A 17,579-nucleotide genomic window follows, 5' to 3' on the forward strand; every position below is an offset into this window, starting at 1 on the left:
AATTAGTTTATTGAAAGTCATGAGAATTTATTTGCCACAAGAAAATTGACATAATAGAAAATGTTTTTATTCTATGTGTCCTCCTTCTTTCTCAATAACTGCCTTCACACGCTTCCTGAAACTTGCGCAAGTGTTCCTCAAATATTCGGGTGACCACTTCTCCCATTCTTCTTTAATAGTATCTTCCAGACTTTCTCATAATAGTTTTGCTCATAGTCATTCTCTTCTTTCCATTATAAACAGTCTTTACGGACACTCCAACTATTTTTGAAATCTCCTTTGGTGTGACGAGTGCATTCAGCAAATCACACACTCTTTGACGTTTGCTTTCCTGATTACTCATATGGGCAAAAGTTTCTGAAAAGGTATGGATAATAGTGTTAGGTATGATTATGACATCAATATATGTTTGGTTTCAAAACAATTGAATAATAGTGCCTGCTGAGAAAAAAACAACTAAATGTTCATTGTAAATTTTGCTTCCCCACCCTGTATGAAGAAGAAATATAAAGAAATACGTGTTAGAACCATATATGTGTGGAATGTATTATGTCTCCTATGTATGGAGACTTATGGGACACCCTGTAGGTTCTCTCCATATGTGTCACTCATTTCAAAGATGTTTATTCTTCCTTTCTTGTTTACATTTCCAATAATCGCGCATTTTTCAATGAGACGTGCAGTGACCTGTCAATCAACTGAGGTGGCACTGGCACCTGAGGAGGTGTCCGATTCTAGTGTTAGTTTTTAGTAGATTTAGAAGATTTTCCTCACAATGACCCGCCTTACTTTGCCTCTGATTGGCATCAATATATGTTTGGTTTCCAAACAATTGACGTAGTGCCTGCTGAGAAAAAACAACTAAATGTTCATTGTAAATTTTGCTTCCCCACCCTGTATACATTTCCCAAAGCTTTTAATGTGGCCGGTAAGCTACAGGGCCATTGGTCCTATTTTTATAAAGCTTGATGCAGTGACAAAAAACTGAAGTTGCTTCATCTTTTCCGTCCTGAATCTCTGGTTTGGATACGATAATGCTGATTCTACATTTTGCCAGAGCTTTTGTCTCCAGTTTCTTGCTGCACCTCTTCATATATGATGGTATTTTTATATTTTTCCACAAATTTTGAGCCTTTTCTCTGGGCTGTACAGGTGTATTTTAATTAGAAAAGCTCATTTCCTGGATACAGACCTATTTTTTATGCACTGTAATAATACTTCGGATGTTTTTGTGAATGCATTAATGTTTTCGTCCTTTAAGGTGGTCACGTCTAAACAACCTCTACGGCTAACAGTAAAATCTGTCTGTTCCGAGATAATCACGATCATTATCTTTGCAGCCCTTGCATCGCTCAACCTGTCCCAATGAGGCAAAATTTGCCTACTTGACAAGATGGCGTTGAGATAATCACAACACAGACCTGCCGTGACGGTCTTTCTAATTAGGATTCAATCTGTGGCTGGGGGCGTCGATTATATTTTTCTTCTGTTCTCCACATGGCAAAAGACTTTTTTTTTTTTCTTTTTTTTTTTTTTTTTTTTTACCCCTCCCCTGTCCCCTTCAGTAACGGACATATCCATAATCTGACATCAGGGAATGCAGTGATTTATAGTTTTATGGGGAATGCATTTTGGAAGGCTTAGAGGAGCCTGCATCTGCATCTGCAATTCAGTGGGATCAAAGGAAGACAAAAGAGAATCATGCTAGAAATGAAAAAAGGCGATAAAGAGTTCTCCTTATCGCTTAAAGAAAAAAATATCTTCTTCTTTTTTTTTTTTTTTTACATTATTACGATTGAAATTGGTTGATTGATACTAATACAATGATCTTAAACATTTATTATGTGTAGGAAAAATGCAAATACAACTTAAAACTAATATAACAAGTAACTTATTAATTGTGAGATAGCAGGAGATTATAGAAATTTTACCTCACAAGCAAGTCTTGGCAAGTCTTCAGATCCATAAAATGTTATTATATGAATTATGGCATGATAAAAATTCTTCACACATTTCGAAGGTTATCCGTTCCAATGATTAAAAACCGTATAAAGTTAATTATGGAGCTCATCATTTATTCCATTCATTGCATTTTGTGTTAAAGCTCAGTTACATATGGTAATAGTGAAGTAATAGTTTAGTAATGAATAGGTAATTACAAAACAAAGTTGATTAAAGCAAGAATTCAAATATAATAAGTGCTGTTAACACATATTACATTACACATTATTGTCCGATCTCAGTCACTGCAGGTGTGTGTGTTACTTTTTCATCTGTTTAAGCCAGGGGTCTCAAACATGCGGCCCGGGGGCCAAATGCGGTCCACCAAAGGTTCCAATCTTGCCCGCGGGATGTTTTTGCAAAGTCAAAAATTCCACAGTCTTGAATTGAATTAAAGCAAAAATAAATAAATAAATAAATGAAAAAAAATTAGCTTGAATTAAGGAAAAAAATGTTGAATTAAGCAAAAAAAAAAAATCTTCAATTAAGTAAAAAAAAAAAAACTTAGAATTAGCAAAAAATCTTGAATTAACAACTTCAAATTTTTTTCTTTGTTTTAGTGCAAAAAATAACATTAAATTTTGAAAATATTTACATTTACAAACTATCCTGTAACAATAAAATGTGAATAATGTCAATAAATATGAACAACCTGAAATGTCTAAAGAAAATTAAGCACAATTTTAACAATTTTCTGCCTGTTACTAAGTGTTTAGTGTCTTTGTAGATCCGATCCATAATGCACATGTAGAAATGAGAAGTTGAGGCAGAATATTGTTAAAATTGCACTTATTTTGCTTAAGAAATCTCAGTTTTTTCAGGTTATTCACATCTTTTTTGTTTGGATAGTTTATAAAAGTAAGTATTTTCATAATTTTACTTTATTTTTCTTTGCACTAAAACAAAGACAAAAATTTGGAGTTGTCATTATTTATATGTTATTATGTTATTATGTTATTATTTCACTGGTCTGGCCCACTGGAGATCAAATCTGAATGTGGCCCCTGAAGGAAAATGAGTTTGAGAGCCCTGGTTTAAACAAACCAGCTTGACAGAAAGAGAATATTTGCACAGTGAAAGCTCTGCCAATGAATGGTTTATATCTACCAACATGCTGAAGGGCTTTTATTTTCTGATGGTTAAAGTGGTGTATTCGTAGAAAGGTGAATTGCAGCACTTTCAACTGTACAAAACAACATTTATCAAAGTGAGGTTTGATATTAAACAGAATGAGTTGTATTTAATATAACAGGGAAAGTTAGAAATGAAGGCAAAACTCCTTCAAAAAAAGGCCTGGTACCTTCTGTAGCTGAGGTAAACAAACTTCCTTGAACAAATATTTTACATATTTAAGGTTTGTAAAGATATTTTCAAGGGATACAAGTAAGAAGGATTTTTGATGTAATGATTTGTAGGTAGCCTAAAACTGATTTGGATTTGAATGTAGGCGAGGAGTATATAAGCATTTAGCTTCTGTCTCAACTGGGGCTGGGTAAAAAAATCGATTTGGTCAATTTTGGATCGATTTCTTTTTAATTTTGCATAATCGATTAATAGTGGATGAGATCGATTTTTCAGAGCAGGATCACGACTAAATGCCCCCGAAACCGTCGACGCAGAAGCGCGGCCGGCTCCGTCTCATGAGCGCCTTGCGATGGTTCTGGTGTGGGAGGGACGCAGAGGAAGGGTGGGGAAAAACCCTCTGTGGGAGGTCCTCCTGGCCTCAAACTGGAACCTACAGTGTAGAGGAACTGGCCGGTGGAGGCGGGCTGTGGAAGCCAGTCGTTCTAGAACTATTAACTTGGATCACCTGTGGCTGAGTGCGGAGTTAGAGGAATAGTAAAGCGGAAATCATGAAGCACCACCCACCCTCCCCCTCCAGTGAGTTTCTTGTACCAGGGGCCCAACATGAGTCTGTTTCAGGGCAGCCAAATTGGTTGCGGTGCCGCAGGGTGATAGTAATGTGCCTTAAGGCTAGAAGCACCAGCCATAAAACAGAATAAAGATGACGAAGAGGTCCGTTCTGAGCCACTGGAGAAACACGGACATGTTTGTGTCCTGTTCATTACCTCCACCAAGGATGATGTTCTTGTCGGTGTTAGTTTGTCTGTCTGTCTGTCTACGTACTGGATGACTCAAAAAGTTGTGGACGGATTTGTATGAAAATTTCAGGAAATGTTGATACTGGCACAGGGAACAAATTATTAAACTTTGGTGGTGATTGGGGATGGGGGGGCCACGGGGGCCCACTGATCTGCCTTGGCGGAGGTCTGCGCTCTACGAACACTTTTCTAGAAAAGACAGCGCACACCTCCGCCAAGGCAGATCAGTGGGCCCCCGTGGCCCCCCCACTCCTCACCCCCACCCCCGATCACCACCGAAATTTAATCATTTGTTCCTTGTGCCAGTATCAACATTTCCTGAAATTTTCATACAAATCTGGGGCACTGATCTGCCTTGGCGGAGGTCTGCGGTTTCCAAGTGCTTCTAGTTATTTAACCCTCCGGTATCCCGTCCAGCTAGGCCCTTACTAAACACCAAGTGTGCCTTTTTGGCACATTTGTGGAATAATGTCAATAAAATTTTTCATACAGCTTGTTTTTAATTCTTTTACACTTTTTTAATATTTCATTGACTTGAGCCATAAATAAAAAATACCAAATACTCAATAACTGTCACATTTTTTAACCCTTTAAATGCTGTGTTTGTAATGTAAACAAACCATTTTTTGGATGCAAAAAAAAAACACAAAAAATTTATTTTTTTCAATATACTACATAAAAAGTGGATCACATATTATTTGATTTTTTCATCCTGGCATATGTCAATGATTAACTCCAACATTGGTTAATTTGCATTATTATTTTTGGCGCTAGGTCAAATGTTCAAAAATACTAGCATCTGTCACTAAGTGTGCCAAAAATGCACACCTGTAAATCAAACTATTAAATATTATATATTGATTTATTTTTCTGCTCTAATTTGATTTTATTTTAGTAAATCAAGGTCAGCCCTAATCATACATATCAAATGGAAGAAATAGTGCGTTTTAGGCACACTTAGGAGACAGATGCTAGTCTGGTAATTTTCTTTTGTTTACAATGTGCAAATTTTAGTTGGTGGCCAGAATTTTAAAGATCATGCAAAAATGAACAACTTTTGAATTCTAACCTTTTTTAAATTGTGAAAAATAATATGAAGTTTTTTAACACAAAGTCCAAAGTGTGCCTAAAAGGCGCGCCCGGATACCGGAGGGTTAAGAGAAGATTCTGTGATTTACTGCTGAAATGTCAGATTTATTTCCTTTGATTCTGTGTTGCACGGCTGCAGCAGTCAAATAATCAGGTTACAGCTCCAAATTGTACTTTGAGCTATAATTCACTAAATGAATCTGAATCAATCAGTTACTACTGAATCAAATCGATATCGAATCGAATCACAGTTAATCAATTCAGAACCTTATGAATGGAAATCGAATTGATTAAAGAAATTGGCCTTGATACCCAGCCCTAGTCTCAACAGAATTCACAGTCGGTTGACTTCAAATCAACCTCATTGATTGTATGTTTTGTTTTATGGAAGATGACTGAATAAACATGAACCTTAACCTTATTTACATTTGTATATCAGTCCCAAAGGCTAACATACAGGGGTTGGACAAAATAATGGAAACACCTTAAAACATCAACAAAATATAATTTAATATGGTGTAGGTCCGCCTTTTGCGGCAATTACAGCCTCAATTCTCTGAGGTATTGATTCATACAACTTGTGAATTGTTTCCAAAGGAATTTTAAGCCATTCTTCAGTTAGAATACCCTCCAACTCTTTTAGAGACGATGGCGGTGGAAATCGACGTCTTACTTGAATCTCTAAAACTGACCATAAATGCTCAATAATGTTGAGGTCTGGGGACTGTGCCGGCCATACGAGATGCTCAACTTCATTAGAATGTTCCTCATGCCATTCTTTAACAATTCCAGCTGTATGGATTGGGGCATTATCATCTTGAGGTGAAGGTGTTTCCATTATTTTGTCCAACCCTTGTATGATACAGTAAGAGCATAAATGCACTCATCCACTTACGTGTACAGGCCATGGAGGCGGGGTCTCCATCAGCGCGAAAGTAGTTCTTCTCGCAGCCACAGTGCAAGGACCCTTCGTGGTGGGAGAAACTATGAGGTGGACACTTGGAACACTCCATGTTTCCCAGTGTTGATTTGTAGAAGCCTGCCCTGCACACTGGAGACAAAAGACAGAGACATAAGTGTCGCTGAACCGCCACAGACTATCAATAAGCCATCGAGGAAGTGCATTTCTCTTTGCACTACCTGAACATAAGCATGTAAGAAGTGAATGATGGGTACTATTTAATGCACAGTCACACACATAAACACAACGTTAGGAGGGAAGTAAATCTAAAACTGCTGTTGATGGAACAAGAATCCATTGACTGCTGGCAAGAAACAATAATTCTCTAAAAATGTCTTTGTCTCTATCCCCCCCCCCCCCTCTCTCTCTCTCTGTCTTTTTTTCTCATTGTCTCTCAGAAGGCACAACATGAATAATTCAGATTGTCCCCTCAGATAAAAGGGCTGTTCTCTTTAAATATCTGTGCTATTAAATCTGCACTCAGCAGATCTTTAAACGCCTCCACACCACCAATCTGCTGTAATCTGACGAAGGTGACGCTCCACCTGTACATGTTTGAAGTAGATTGAATAGATGTTTGTATCTCTGCGCGCTTGTGTAGGCTGGAAGATCAAGACACCGGGATGCAGAAAAAAACAAAAAACAACTCTTTGATCAGGGTTCCTATAGGTTTCTACAAGTTACATTTAAGGCCTTTTTAAGACTACTAAAACAGAATCCAGTGTTTCCTGTGGAATCGATCTCTTAGTGTGACGGTGTGCAATCATTTACTTATAATAATAACACTGGGTTACAAAAAAATGTTTTTTGCAAGTTGTCTAGGTTTTTTCAACTGAATTAGGAGCATTTTGCACCGCTAAATCCAAAAATGACATCTGTTTTTCTCAATCAGGTCAGGTTTTTTTGCTAATTTGATTTTGAAAAATTTGATCTTCTCACAAAATTGATGACATTTTTGTGACTTTATCAGTTGATTTTTTTTTTATATAGTTGTCACCCAAAATAGGTTTTAAGAGAAAAAAAATCATTTTCTAACAGGATTCCTGTTAGATACAATGGTGTATTTTATTTATTTATTTATTTATTTATTTATTTATTTATTTTTTCATGCCTAAAGAGGAATAAAAACACAGAGGAAAAAAAAAAAATCTTGATTAAGGTTCTCATAATTCATGCATGAAAGGGTTAATATCATTTAACCCATTTCAGACTGCCATTATAACAGGCCACCAAGGTGTTGTCATGTTTTCTTTGCAACAAAAGTGCCAGAAAATGTCTTTTTGGCCAATTCTTTTGCACCTTAGTTTTCAGGAAGAACTTAACTTCCAATATGTGGCCATTAATTATCAATATATATTCTTTTTTTCCTCGCCACTGTCACCAGTCACAAGTGTTTGCTCCTGGAGGATTCTGTTGGGTTTCTGTAAATTGGCTTAGAGTCTGGTTTTGACCAACTCTATATATAAAGTGTCATGAGATAACTTTTTTGTTGTGATCTGGCGCTATATAAATAAAATTTGATTGATTGAGTGATTTGATTGGTTTCCCTCTGTAAGTCGCTCTGGAAAAAAGCATCTGCCAAATGCATAAACATAACAATATTATAAATAACAAATGCTTAAAGCAGTGTATTTTAGTGAAAAAGAAAAAAGGGACTTGAAGTTTTTGGCATATTTATCACACTGGGTTACAAAAAAATGTTTTTTGCAAGTTGTCTAGGTTTTTTCAACTGAATTAGGAGCATTTTGCACCGCTAAATCCAAAAATGACATCTGTTTTTCTCAATCAGGTCAGGTTTTTTTGCTACTTTGATTTTGAAAAATTTGATCTGCTCACAAAATTGATGACATTTTTGTGACTTTATCAGTTGATTTTTTTTATATAGTTGTCACCCAAAATAGGTTTTAAGAGAAAAAAAAATCATTTTCTAACAGGATTCCTGTTAGATACAATGGTGTATTTTATTTTATTTTATTTTTCATGCCTAAAGAGGAATAAAAACACAGAGGAAAAAAAAAAAAATCTTGATTAAGGTTCTCATAATTCATGCATGAAAGGGTTAATATCATTTAACCCATTTCAGACTGCCATTATAACAGGCCACCAAGGTGTTGTCATGTTTTCTTTGCAATAAAAGTGCCAGAAAATGTCTTTTTGGCCAATTCTTTTGCACCTTAGTTTTCAGGAAGAACTTAACTTCCAATATGTGGCCATTAATTATCAATATTTTTTTTTTTTCCTCGCCACTGTCACCAGTCACAAGTGTTTGCTCCTGGAGGATTCTGTTGGGTTTCTGTAAATTGGCTTAGAGTCTGGTTTTGACCAACTCTATATATAAAGTGTCATGAGATAACTTTTTTGTTGTGATCTGGCGCTATATAAATAAAATTTGATTGATTGAGTGATTTGATTGGTTTCCCTCTGTAAGTCGCTCTGGAAAAAAGCATCTGCCAAATGCATAAACATAACAATATTATAAATAACAAATGCTTAAAGCAGTGTATTTTAGTGAAAAAGAAAAAAGGGACTTGAAGTTTTTGGCATATTTATCACACTGGGTTACAAAAAAATGTTTTTTGCAAGTTGTCTAGGTTTTTTCAACTGAATTAGGAGCATTTTGCACCGCTAAATCCAAAAATGACATCTGTTTTTCTCAATCAGGTCAGGTTTTTTTGCTACTTTGATTTTGAAAAATTTGATCTGCTCACAAAATTGATGACATTTTTGTGACTTTATCAGTTGATTTTTTTTATATAGTTGTCACCCAAAATAGGTTTTAAGAGAAAAAAAATCATTTTCTAACAGGATTCCTGTTAGATACAATGGTGTATTTTATTTTATTTTATTTTTCATGCCTAAAGAGGAATAAAAACACAGAGGAAAAAAAAAAAAATCTTGATTAAGGTTCTCATAATTCATGCATGAAAGGGTTAATATCATTTAACCCATTTCAGACTGCCATTATAACAGGCCACCAAGGTGTTGTCATGTTTTCTTTGCAATAAAAGTGCCAGAAAATGTCTTTTTGGCCAATTCTTTTGCACCTTAGTTTTCAGGAAGAACTTAACTTCCAATATGTGGCCATTAATTATCAATATTTTTTTTTTTTTCCTCGCCACTGTCACCAGTCACAAGTGTTTGCTCCTGGAGGATTCTGTTGGGTTTCTGTAAATTGGCTTAGAGTCTGGTTTTGACCAACTCTATATATAAAGTGTCATGAGATAACTTTTTTGTTGTGATCTGGCGCTATATAAATAAAATTTGATTGATTGAGTGATTTGATTGGTTTCCCTCTGTAAGTCGCTCTGGAAAAAAGCATCTGCCAAATGCATAAACATAACAATATTATAAATAACAAATGCTTAAAGCAGTGTATTTTAGTGAAAAAGAAAAAAGGGACTTGAAGTTTTTGGCATATTTATCACACTGGGTTACAAAAAAATGTTTTTTGCAAGTTGTCTAGGTTTTTTCAACTGAATTAGGAGCATTTTGCACCGCTAAATCCAAAAATGACATCTGTTTTTCTCAATCAGGTCAGGTTTTTTTGCTACTTTGATTTTGAAAAATTTGATCTGCTCACAAAATTGATGACATTTTTGTGACTTTATCAGTTGATTTTTTTTATATAGTTGTCACCCAAAATAGGTTTTAAGAGAAAAAAAATCATTTTCTAACAGGATTCCTGTTAGATACAATGGTGTATTTTATTTTATTTTATTTTTCATGCCTAAAGAGGAATAAAAACACAGAGGAAAAAAAAAAAAATCTTGATTAAGGTTCTCATAATTCATGCATGAAAGGGTTAATATCATTTAACCCATTTCAGACTGCCATTATAACAGGCCACCAAGGTGTTGTCATGTTTTCTTTGCAATAAAAGTGCCAGAAAATGTCTTTTTGGCCAATTCTTTTGCACCTTAGTTTTCAGGAAGAACTTAACTTCCAATATGTGGCCATTAATTATCAATATTTTTTTTTTTTTCCTCGCCACTGTCACCAGTCACAAGTGTTTGCTCCTGGAGGATTCTGTTGGGTTTCTGTAAATTGGCTTAGAGTCTGGTTTTGACCAACTCTATATATAAAGTGTCATGAGATAACTTTTTTGTTGTGATCTGGCGCTATATAAATAAAATTTGATTGATTGAGTGATTTGATTGGTTTCCCTCTGTAAGTCGCTCTGGAAAAAAGCATCTGCCAAATGCATAAACATAACAATATTATAAATAATAAATGTTTAAAACAGTGTATTTTAGTGAAAAAGAAAAAAGGGACTTGAAGTTTTTAGCATATTTATTACACTGGGTTACAAAAAAATGTTTTTTGCAAGTTGTCTAGGTTTTTTCAACTGAATTAGGAGCATTTTGCACCGCTAAATCCAAAAATGACATCTGTTTTTCTCAATCAGGTCAGGTTTTTTTGCTACTTTGATTTTGAAAAATTTGATCTGCTCACAAAATTGATGACATTTTTGTGACTTTATCAGTTGATTTTTTTATATAGTTGTCACCCAAAATAGGTTTTAAGAGAAAAAAAATCATTTTCTAACAGGATGTATTTATTATTTCTTATGTATTCACCGCAGATGTAGCAGAATACGTCAGGCTTATTTTTGCAAGATCTTCTAGTCGAAGCCATTTCATTCACCTGTAAAAAACCATTAATCATAAATTGGCAAAAGTAAAATCTTCAGAACTCGTTTATTGCAAGAAATATGAAAGAATTTTGTATCATATGATGTGAAAATGCCCATAAATGTAAGCAAAAATGTTAAAAAGCCAATATGTAGCATAGTTCAGAAAGTTGACCTGACTGAGCAAAATTAACCCTTTCATATATGAATTATGAGAACCTTAATCAAGATTTTTTTTCCTCAGTGTTTTATTCCTCTATAGGCAAAAAAACCCAAAACTTACAAATAAAAAATACATGGTGAGTTGTTCGAGACAATCCCAATCCATAACAGACATGACAAACTGTGAGTCTGAAACTGAAGCACTATGGTTCTGTTTATCTGTCAAATGTTCACTGTGGTCAGTTTCAGATGCTGCAGCTCTTTCATAATTCATAGTTTGAGTTTTTGTTTGTTCAGTTTTAATTGTCAGCCTTGTGAATCCAAGCTGGACTGACTGTACATATCCTGACCAAGGAAAATAAAATTCTCACTTTGTGCAGTAATCTACACCTGGCTTTTCTGCTTCCGTCAAAAATGTAGTCTAAAATTAATGTTTATTTGCAACATAGTATAGCAAACTATTACATGATCAAAAACAAATCAATTTTAGCAAAAAAAAAAAAAAAAAAAAAAAAAAAAAAAAAGGTCTCTGTTTTAAATGTGTGGGGACGCCAGAAATTTGTGATGTTAAAATGGGGTCACAAGCCCAAAAAATGTTGAGAACCACCGACTTAAGACCTAACATATCAAACTGAATACCTTTTAAAAAGACTTTTTTTTAATTTAACCCTTTCATGCACTGTCCACTCCAGCAGACAGTTCTTCTCCAGCTGTTCATTGTATATTAATGGGTTTTGTTGTTTTAGTTCCATATCAGCCAACACAGTGGACGCTTATGCACCATCCCATACACTGTAATTCAGATCATTACTGTAACTTTACTGTTCTTGATAAACCTGATCTGCAGTAACATGTGAGTGTAAATCAATTGTTATTTGTTAGACAAGAAGGTTTTTTTTTGCATATTATCTCCATGAAGTGAGTAATTACTAGCATTAGAATATGTTAAAATGTGAGAAGACATCAGATTAGCAGCATTAAAAATGTTTTTATTTCATTATTTTCATATCACTTTCTGATATTGGGTTTTAAACACATGTTTCTTTACTTCAAAAATTAAATGCATGGATATTTTTGTAACTCCATAGAAAAAAAAAAAAAAAAAAACTCGATCGCATTGTGTTTTTTCATGGCTAAACACTGAAGAAAAAAATCTTGACGAAGGTTCTCATAATTCATGCATGAAAGGGTTAAAGGTATTGAATGCAGATTTGTAAATTCAGGACTTTTCAGACTTTTTAAGACCCTGCAGGAACCCTGTTCATATTCATGCAAAAAATTCAAGTGAAGTCAGGTCGTCTAAGCTACAGATTCGACCACACCACAGTTTTTTTTCGTTTGTTTTTTTACCTCTACCAGGAGCTATTGTGATAACTTTCCTTTGTGTGTTTGCGTGCGTGTTTGTTTGTTTGTTAGCAAGATAACTCACAAAGTTATTGACAGATTTTCAGGAAATTTTCAGGAAATGTTGATACTGGCACAAGGAAGAAATGATTAAATTTTGGTGGCGATCAGCGGGGCAGATCTCTCTTGGTGGAGGTCTGCGCTGTCCGAGTGCTTTTCTTGTTTTTTATTGAATTGCGAGCCGTGAACTTCAGTTTAACACCGTTGCACACGGATTTAAAAATTGGCCGGCAGCAATAGCAGGGAGGCAGCAGAACGTGTGGGCTCAGCAGAACAGGTCGGACAGATCCCAGTGGTGGACAACACACTTCTGTAAAAGCCAACACTGCTGATACTATTGCCATATCCATCACTGACAGTGGCACAGCCAGGTCCCCATGCTACACTAAATAGTCCCTCTACAGTGTGCATGTGTGCATACAGTACGTGTGCATGTGCGAGGGAGTAACAGCATGTGAGGTGGGTTTAAACAGCCCAGTGTGATCCTACCAGCGGAATGACAAACCACAACTGTTGCTGACACGAACATGGAACAGACCACCCTGATTGGAGGACGCATCAGGAAATTAGAGCTGACAGCGAGCACCCCCAGCCAATCAGGTAAAAATAGGCCGTGCGATAACAGCTACGTCAGCGCATACAACGACCGTAACACTAGCTTTAATTGCGCAAAATGCATAATGAGTCGATGTCATGAAATTAGCCGAATCTGCCTTTTCTGGTGCCTTCAGGGGACGTACGACCTTTACACTTCTCCTCAGAATAACCCCAAACAAAGACGTACATGTGATACTTAAACTCTGGGCTCAAATCCAGCAGGATCTGTTTCTGTTTAGCTACTGCTTCTACCATCTCCTGGCATCATCCTGGCTGCAGATTAGAAACTGATCAATTACGGTGATCTCGAAAATATTTCAAGAGCTTTTTATTTTTGCAGTACTTTAGTTTTCCCATGGCATTTGTTGATAGGAAAAACTATAGGATGACAAAATGCAGCCTTTCACAACTACCGGAAAAAATCAACATCTTGGATGAATGATCCTGGCAACTACAAACATCGGAAAAACAGAAAAAACATTTCTACTTGAAAGTTCAGAAATATACGGTAAAACCCATGGAGTTGGATCAATGACAGTGGATGGAGATGTTTAGTCAATGATATTTTTGCTAAAAAAATTCACTTTTCCCTTATTATTTTTTTTTTCCTATTTTGGTCTAATATCCTTGGAATTTACTCTGAGCTTTAATAAATACCTAGGCTACAGGATCAGCGAATTAAATACAGGAAAATATATAATTTATATAGAAAAACACTTAAAATAAAGAGTAAAAATACCATTAAATAATAATATTAAATAACATTCAAATAAATTGTGATAAATCACTTAAAAAAGGTTAAATTTAGATTAAAAAAAAATAACTTGAGAACTGCCACAAAAGTACCATTAGGTCTTTATGGGTTAATTTACTGATCATGTAGATGTTCATAAAAGCTCAGATTAAATTTGAGGGTTTTTATATCAAAAACTGTAGAAAAAGTGACTTTTCAGTCAAATATATCATTAACTGAACATAAAACAAGTGTCTACGACCGCTGTTATTTATCAAACCCTATGGATTTTACTAGTGAATCAATGTTTTAATGATTCATTATTAATTTATGTTCATTTTACTGAATACATTGGCTGTTTTTCTTCATTTTATTGCTTAATTTATTATTTTTTACTTTATTTTTGTGCTTATTTTTGCTTCATTTTTGTTCATTTTACGTAACATAAATAAAACCAAGTGTCTCCATCCACTGTCATTGATCCAACTCCTATTTATTTTTGCAGTACTTTAGTTTTCCCATGGCATTTGTTGATAGGAAAAACTATAGGATGACAAAATGCAGCCTTTCACAACTACCGGAAAAAATCAACATCTTGGATGAATGATCCTGGCAACTACAAACATCGGAAAAACAGAAAAAACATTTCTGCTTGAAAGCTCAGAAATATACGGTAAAACCCATGGAGTTGGATCAATGACAGTGGATGGAGATGTTTGTTTTTATGTTTAGTCAATGATATTTTTGCTAAAAAAAATTTCACTTTTCCCTTATTTTTTTTCCCTGATTTGGTCTAATATCCTTGGAATTTACTCTGAGCTTTAATAAATACCTAGGCTACAGGATCAGCGAATTAAATACAGGAAAATATATAATTTATATAGAAAAACACTTAAAATAAAGAGTAAAAATACTATTAAATAATAATATTAAGTAACATTCAAATAAATCACTTAAGAAAGGTTAAATATAGAAAAAAAAAATAACTTGAGAACTGCCACAAAAGTACCATTAGGTCTTTATGGGTTAATTTACTGATCATGTAGATGTTCATAAAAGCTCAGATTAAACTTGAGGGTTTTTACATCAAAAACAGAGAAAACTGCAGAAAAAGGGACTTTTCAGTCAAATATATCATTAACTGAACATAAAACAAGTGTCTACGACTGCTGTTATTTATCAAACTCTACAGGTTTTACTAGTGAATCAATGTTTTGATGATTTGTTATTAATTTCTGTTCATTTTATTGAGTACATTGGCTGTTTTTCTTCATTTTATTGCTTAATTTATTATTTTTTACTTTATTTTTGTGCTTATTTTTGCTTCATTTTTGTTCATTTTACGTAACATAAATAAAACCAAGTGTCTCCATCCACTGTCATTGATCCAACTCCTATTTATTTTTGCTGTACTTTAGTTTTCCCATGGCATTTGTTGATAGGAAAAACTATAGGATGACAAAATGCAGCCTTTCACAACTACCGGAAAAAATCAACATCTTGGATGAATGATCCTGGCAACTACAAACATCGGAAAAACAGCCCCATTTCCACTTGAAAGTTCAGAAATATACAGGGACGTTTCAGCACATAACACAGCCGTGAAACTTATTAAGCGCAGAGAGGATCTCGTAAACGCTCTGTGTAAAAATTAATAACCAAAGCTGCACTTACAGTATAATGTTTTCATATGGCAGTCGTGATATGCAGTATCTCCTTGACCGCAACCCCTAAAAATATTTTTATAAGTGTTGGAAAAGGATAAGAAAGGTTGAGTTTCATCCGAGCCAGGAGAAGAAGCTGCTCTGACAGAGGCTGATGGTAAAATCAGACTCAGCTTGCAGGAGGTGAACTCATCCAGAGTAAAGAGAGTGAGACGTGTTCTCCTGACATTCAGCAGAAGTGAGCGCCTGGTCATGAGTGGATCAGGTGATCAAATGTGTCATATGTGTTTGGGCCCCGGGAGACGAAACACAGCACCTGTTCACAAGACAAACTAGGTGTGATTAATTAAAAGTGCTAGGTTTGTGTGTTAGCATAATGACTCAAAACACTGCATGTGCGCACACTGTTCAAGAAAACACCACTAGTTTGATAAAACGGAGGGAAAAATATAATATTTACAGGAGAGAAAAAGCACTACGACAGCATATTAGGACCATGTAAGAAAATAAAAACGCTTGTCACTACAAGAATAAAGTCGTAATATTTTGAGAATAAAGTCGTAGTTTTAAAAAAGTCATTATTTAACGAGAATAAAGTCTTAATATTTCAAGAATAAAGTCATAATATAATGAGAATAAAGTCACAGTTTTAAAAAAGTCATTATTCAATGAGAATAAGGTCGTAATATTTTGAGAATAAAGTCATAATATAATGAGAATAAAGTCGTAGTTTTAAAAAAGTCATTATTCAATGAGAATAAGGTCGTAATATTTTGAGAATAAAGTCATCATATAATGACAATAAAGTCGGAGTTTTAAAAAAGTCATTATGTAACAAGAATAAAGTTGTAATATTTCGAGAATAAAGTAATTATATCATGAGTAATATTCCAACTTTATTCTCATTAAGTAATGAGCTTTTAAAAACTATGACTATTCTCACTATATTATGACTTCATTCTCAAAATATTACAACTTTATTCTCGTTCAATAATGATTATTTTTTAAAACAGCTTTATTCTCATTACATAATTATTTTATTCTCAAAATATTACGACTTTGTTCTAGTTATATTATGACTTTATTTTTGAAATATTATGACTTTATTCTCATTAAATAATCACGTTTTTTAAAATGACTTTATTCTCATTATGTAATGACTCTTCTCAAAATATTATGACTTTATTCTCGTTAAATAATGACTTTTTTTAAAACTACGACTTTGTTCTCATTATATTATGACTTTATTCTTGAAATATTATGACTTTATTCTCGTAGTGAAAAGCGTTCATATTTACTTATGTGGCCCTTACACACCGTTGTAAAGCACAAAAACGTCCCCATGGATCACTGTCTGATCAATAATCTCAGCAAAAACAACATGTTAGAGCCGCACCACTGTCGATACCACACACACACACGCACACACACACACACACACACACACACACACACACACACACACATATGAATTCAAATAAAAACCCCACACAAGGGCATTGCTTCAGTGCTTTGTACGAAATGACAGATGAAACCCAATCTGTTACAGAGTGGTCCACACATGTTCCAGACACACATTTCCTCCATACATAAACTGCAGTGGTCACATGATGCTGGTTGTAAAATAACTAGGGGTGCAATTTGCTCAATCAATAGTCCAGGTCATAGGAGACGCTCATCAATAATGAACAAGCCTGTTGGACGCTCTGTGGGTTCATGTAGTTCCCCTTCTTCTACATGCTAGCTGAAAACCTGACCTGACCTGGATGGGACTGGGTTCACTTTCTGTGCTTTTTTTCCCGAAAAGGCGTCAGTAACAAAGACCATTTTTAGTACATTTAGAAAATAGTACACAAAGGGTTTTTTGCACTTGGAGAGAATACTTAAAGCATAAAAGGCCTTGGAAATGTTATACTTCCTAGGGTTTGAACTACCAGGTGGAGCTTTAGTCTGTCTGTACCAGGGGTGATTTCTCATAGACTGCAAGGGAAGTCCAGCTTCTCCTAAAATTATGAAAATTAAATGGTTAAATATGTACGCTTGTGATGACATTTCATTGACTACAAATGTGTTAGAACACGTTCATCTCACAGACGAGTTCGTTCAGAATCAGCTTTATCACAAATCAACAGACTCCATGTTGTTCACTTCTCCTCCATTCCTGTGTCGCTGTTTTCTCATTCGATCTCTGCTCAGTGCATTTGTCCGTAGACGCTCAGCTTCCATGCACTTCAAC

General features: G+C 34.8%; 1 protein-coding gene across 3 annotated transcripts in view; it reads right to left on the minus strand.

Annotated features, from left to right (window-relative positions):
• Positions 1-17,579, minus strand: part of epha3 (eph receptor A3) — a 333,749-nt gene that overhangs the window by 134,499 nt on the left and 181,671 nt on the right. For all 3 annotated transcript variants that reach the window (XM_030125112.1, XM_030125114.1, XM_030125113.1), the window contains one exon: positions 6,088-6,243. In XM_030125112.1, coding sequence (XP_029980972.1) covers positions 6,088-6,243 — 156 coding nt within the window. The remainder of the gene's footprint in view (positions 1-6,087; positions 6,244-17,579) is intronic.

The sequence above is a fragment of the Sphaeramia orbicularis genome, chromosome 21 (assembly GCF_902148855.1).
Source record: "Sphaeramia orbicularis chromosome 21, fSphaOr1.1, whole genome shotgun sequence".
Taxonomy (NCBI): Eukaryota; Metazoa; Chordata; class Actinopteri; order Kurtiformes; family Apogonidae; genus Sphaeramia; species Sphaeramia orbicularis.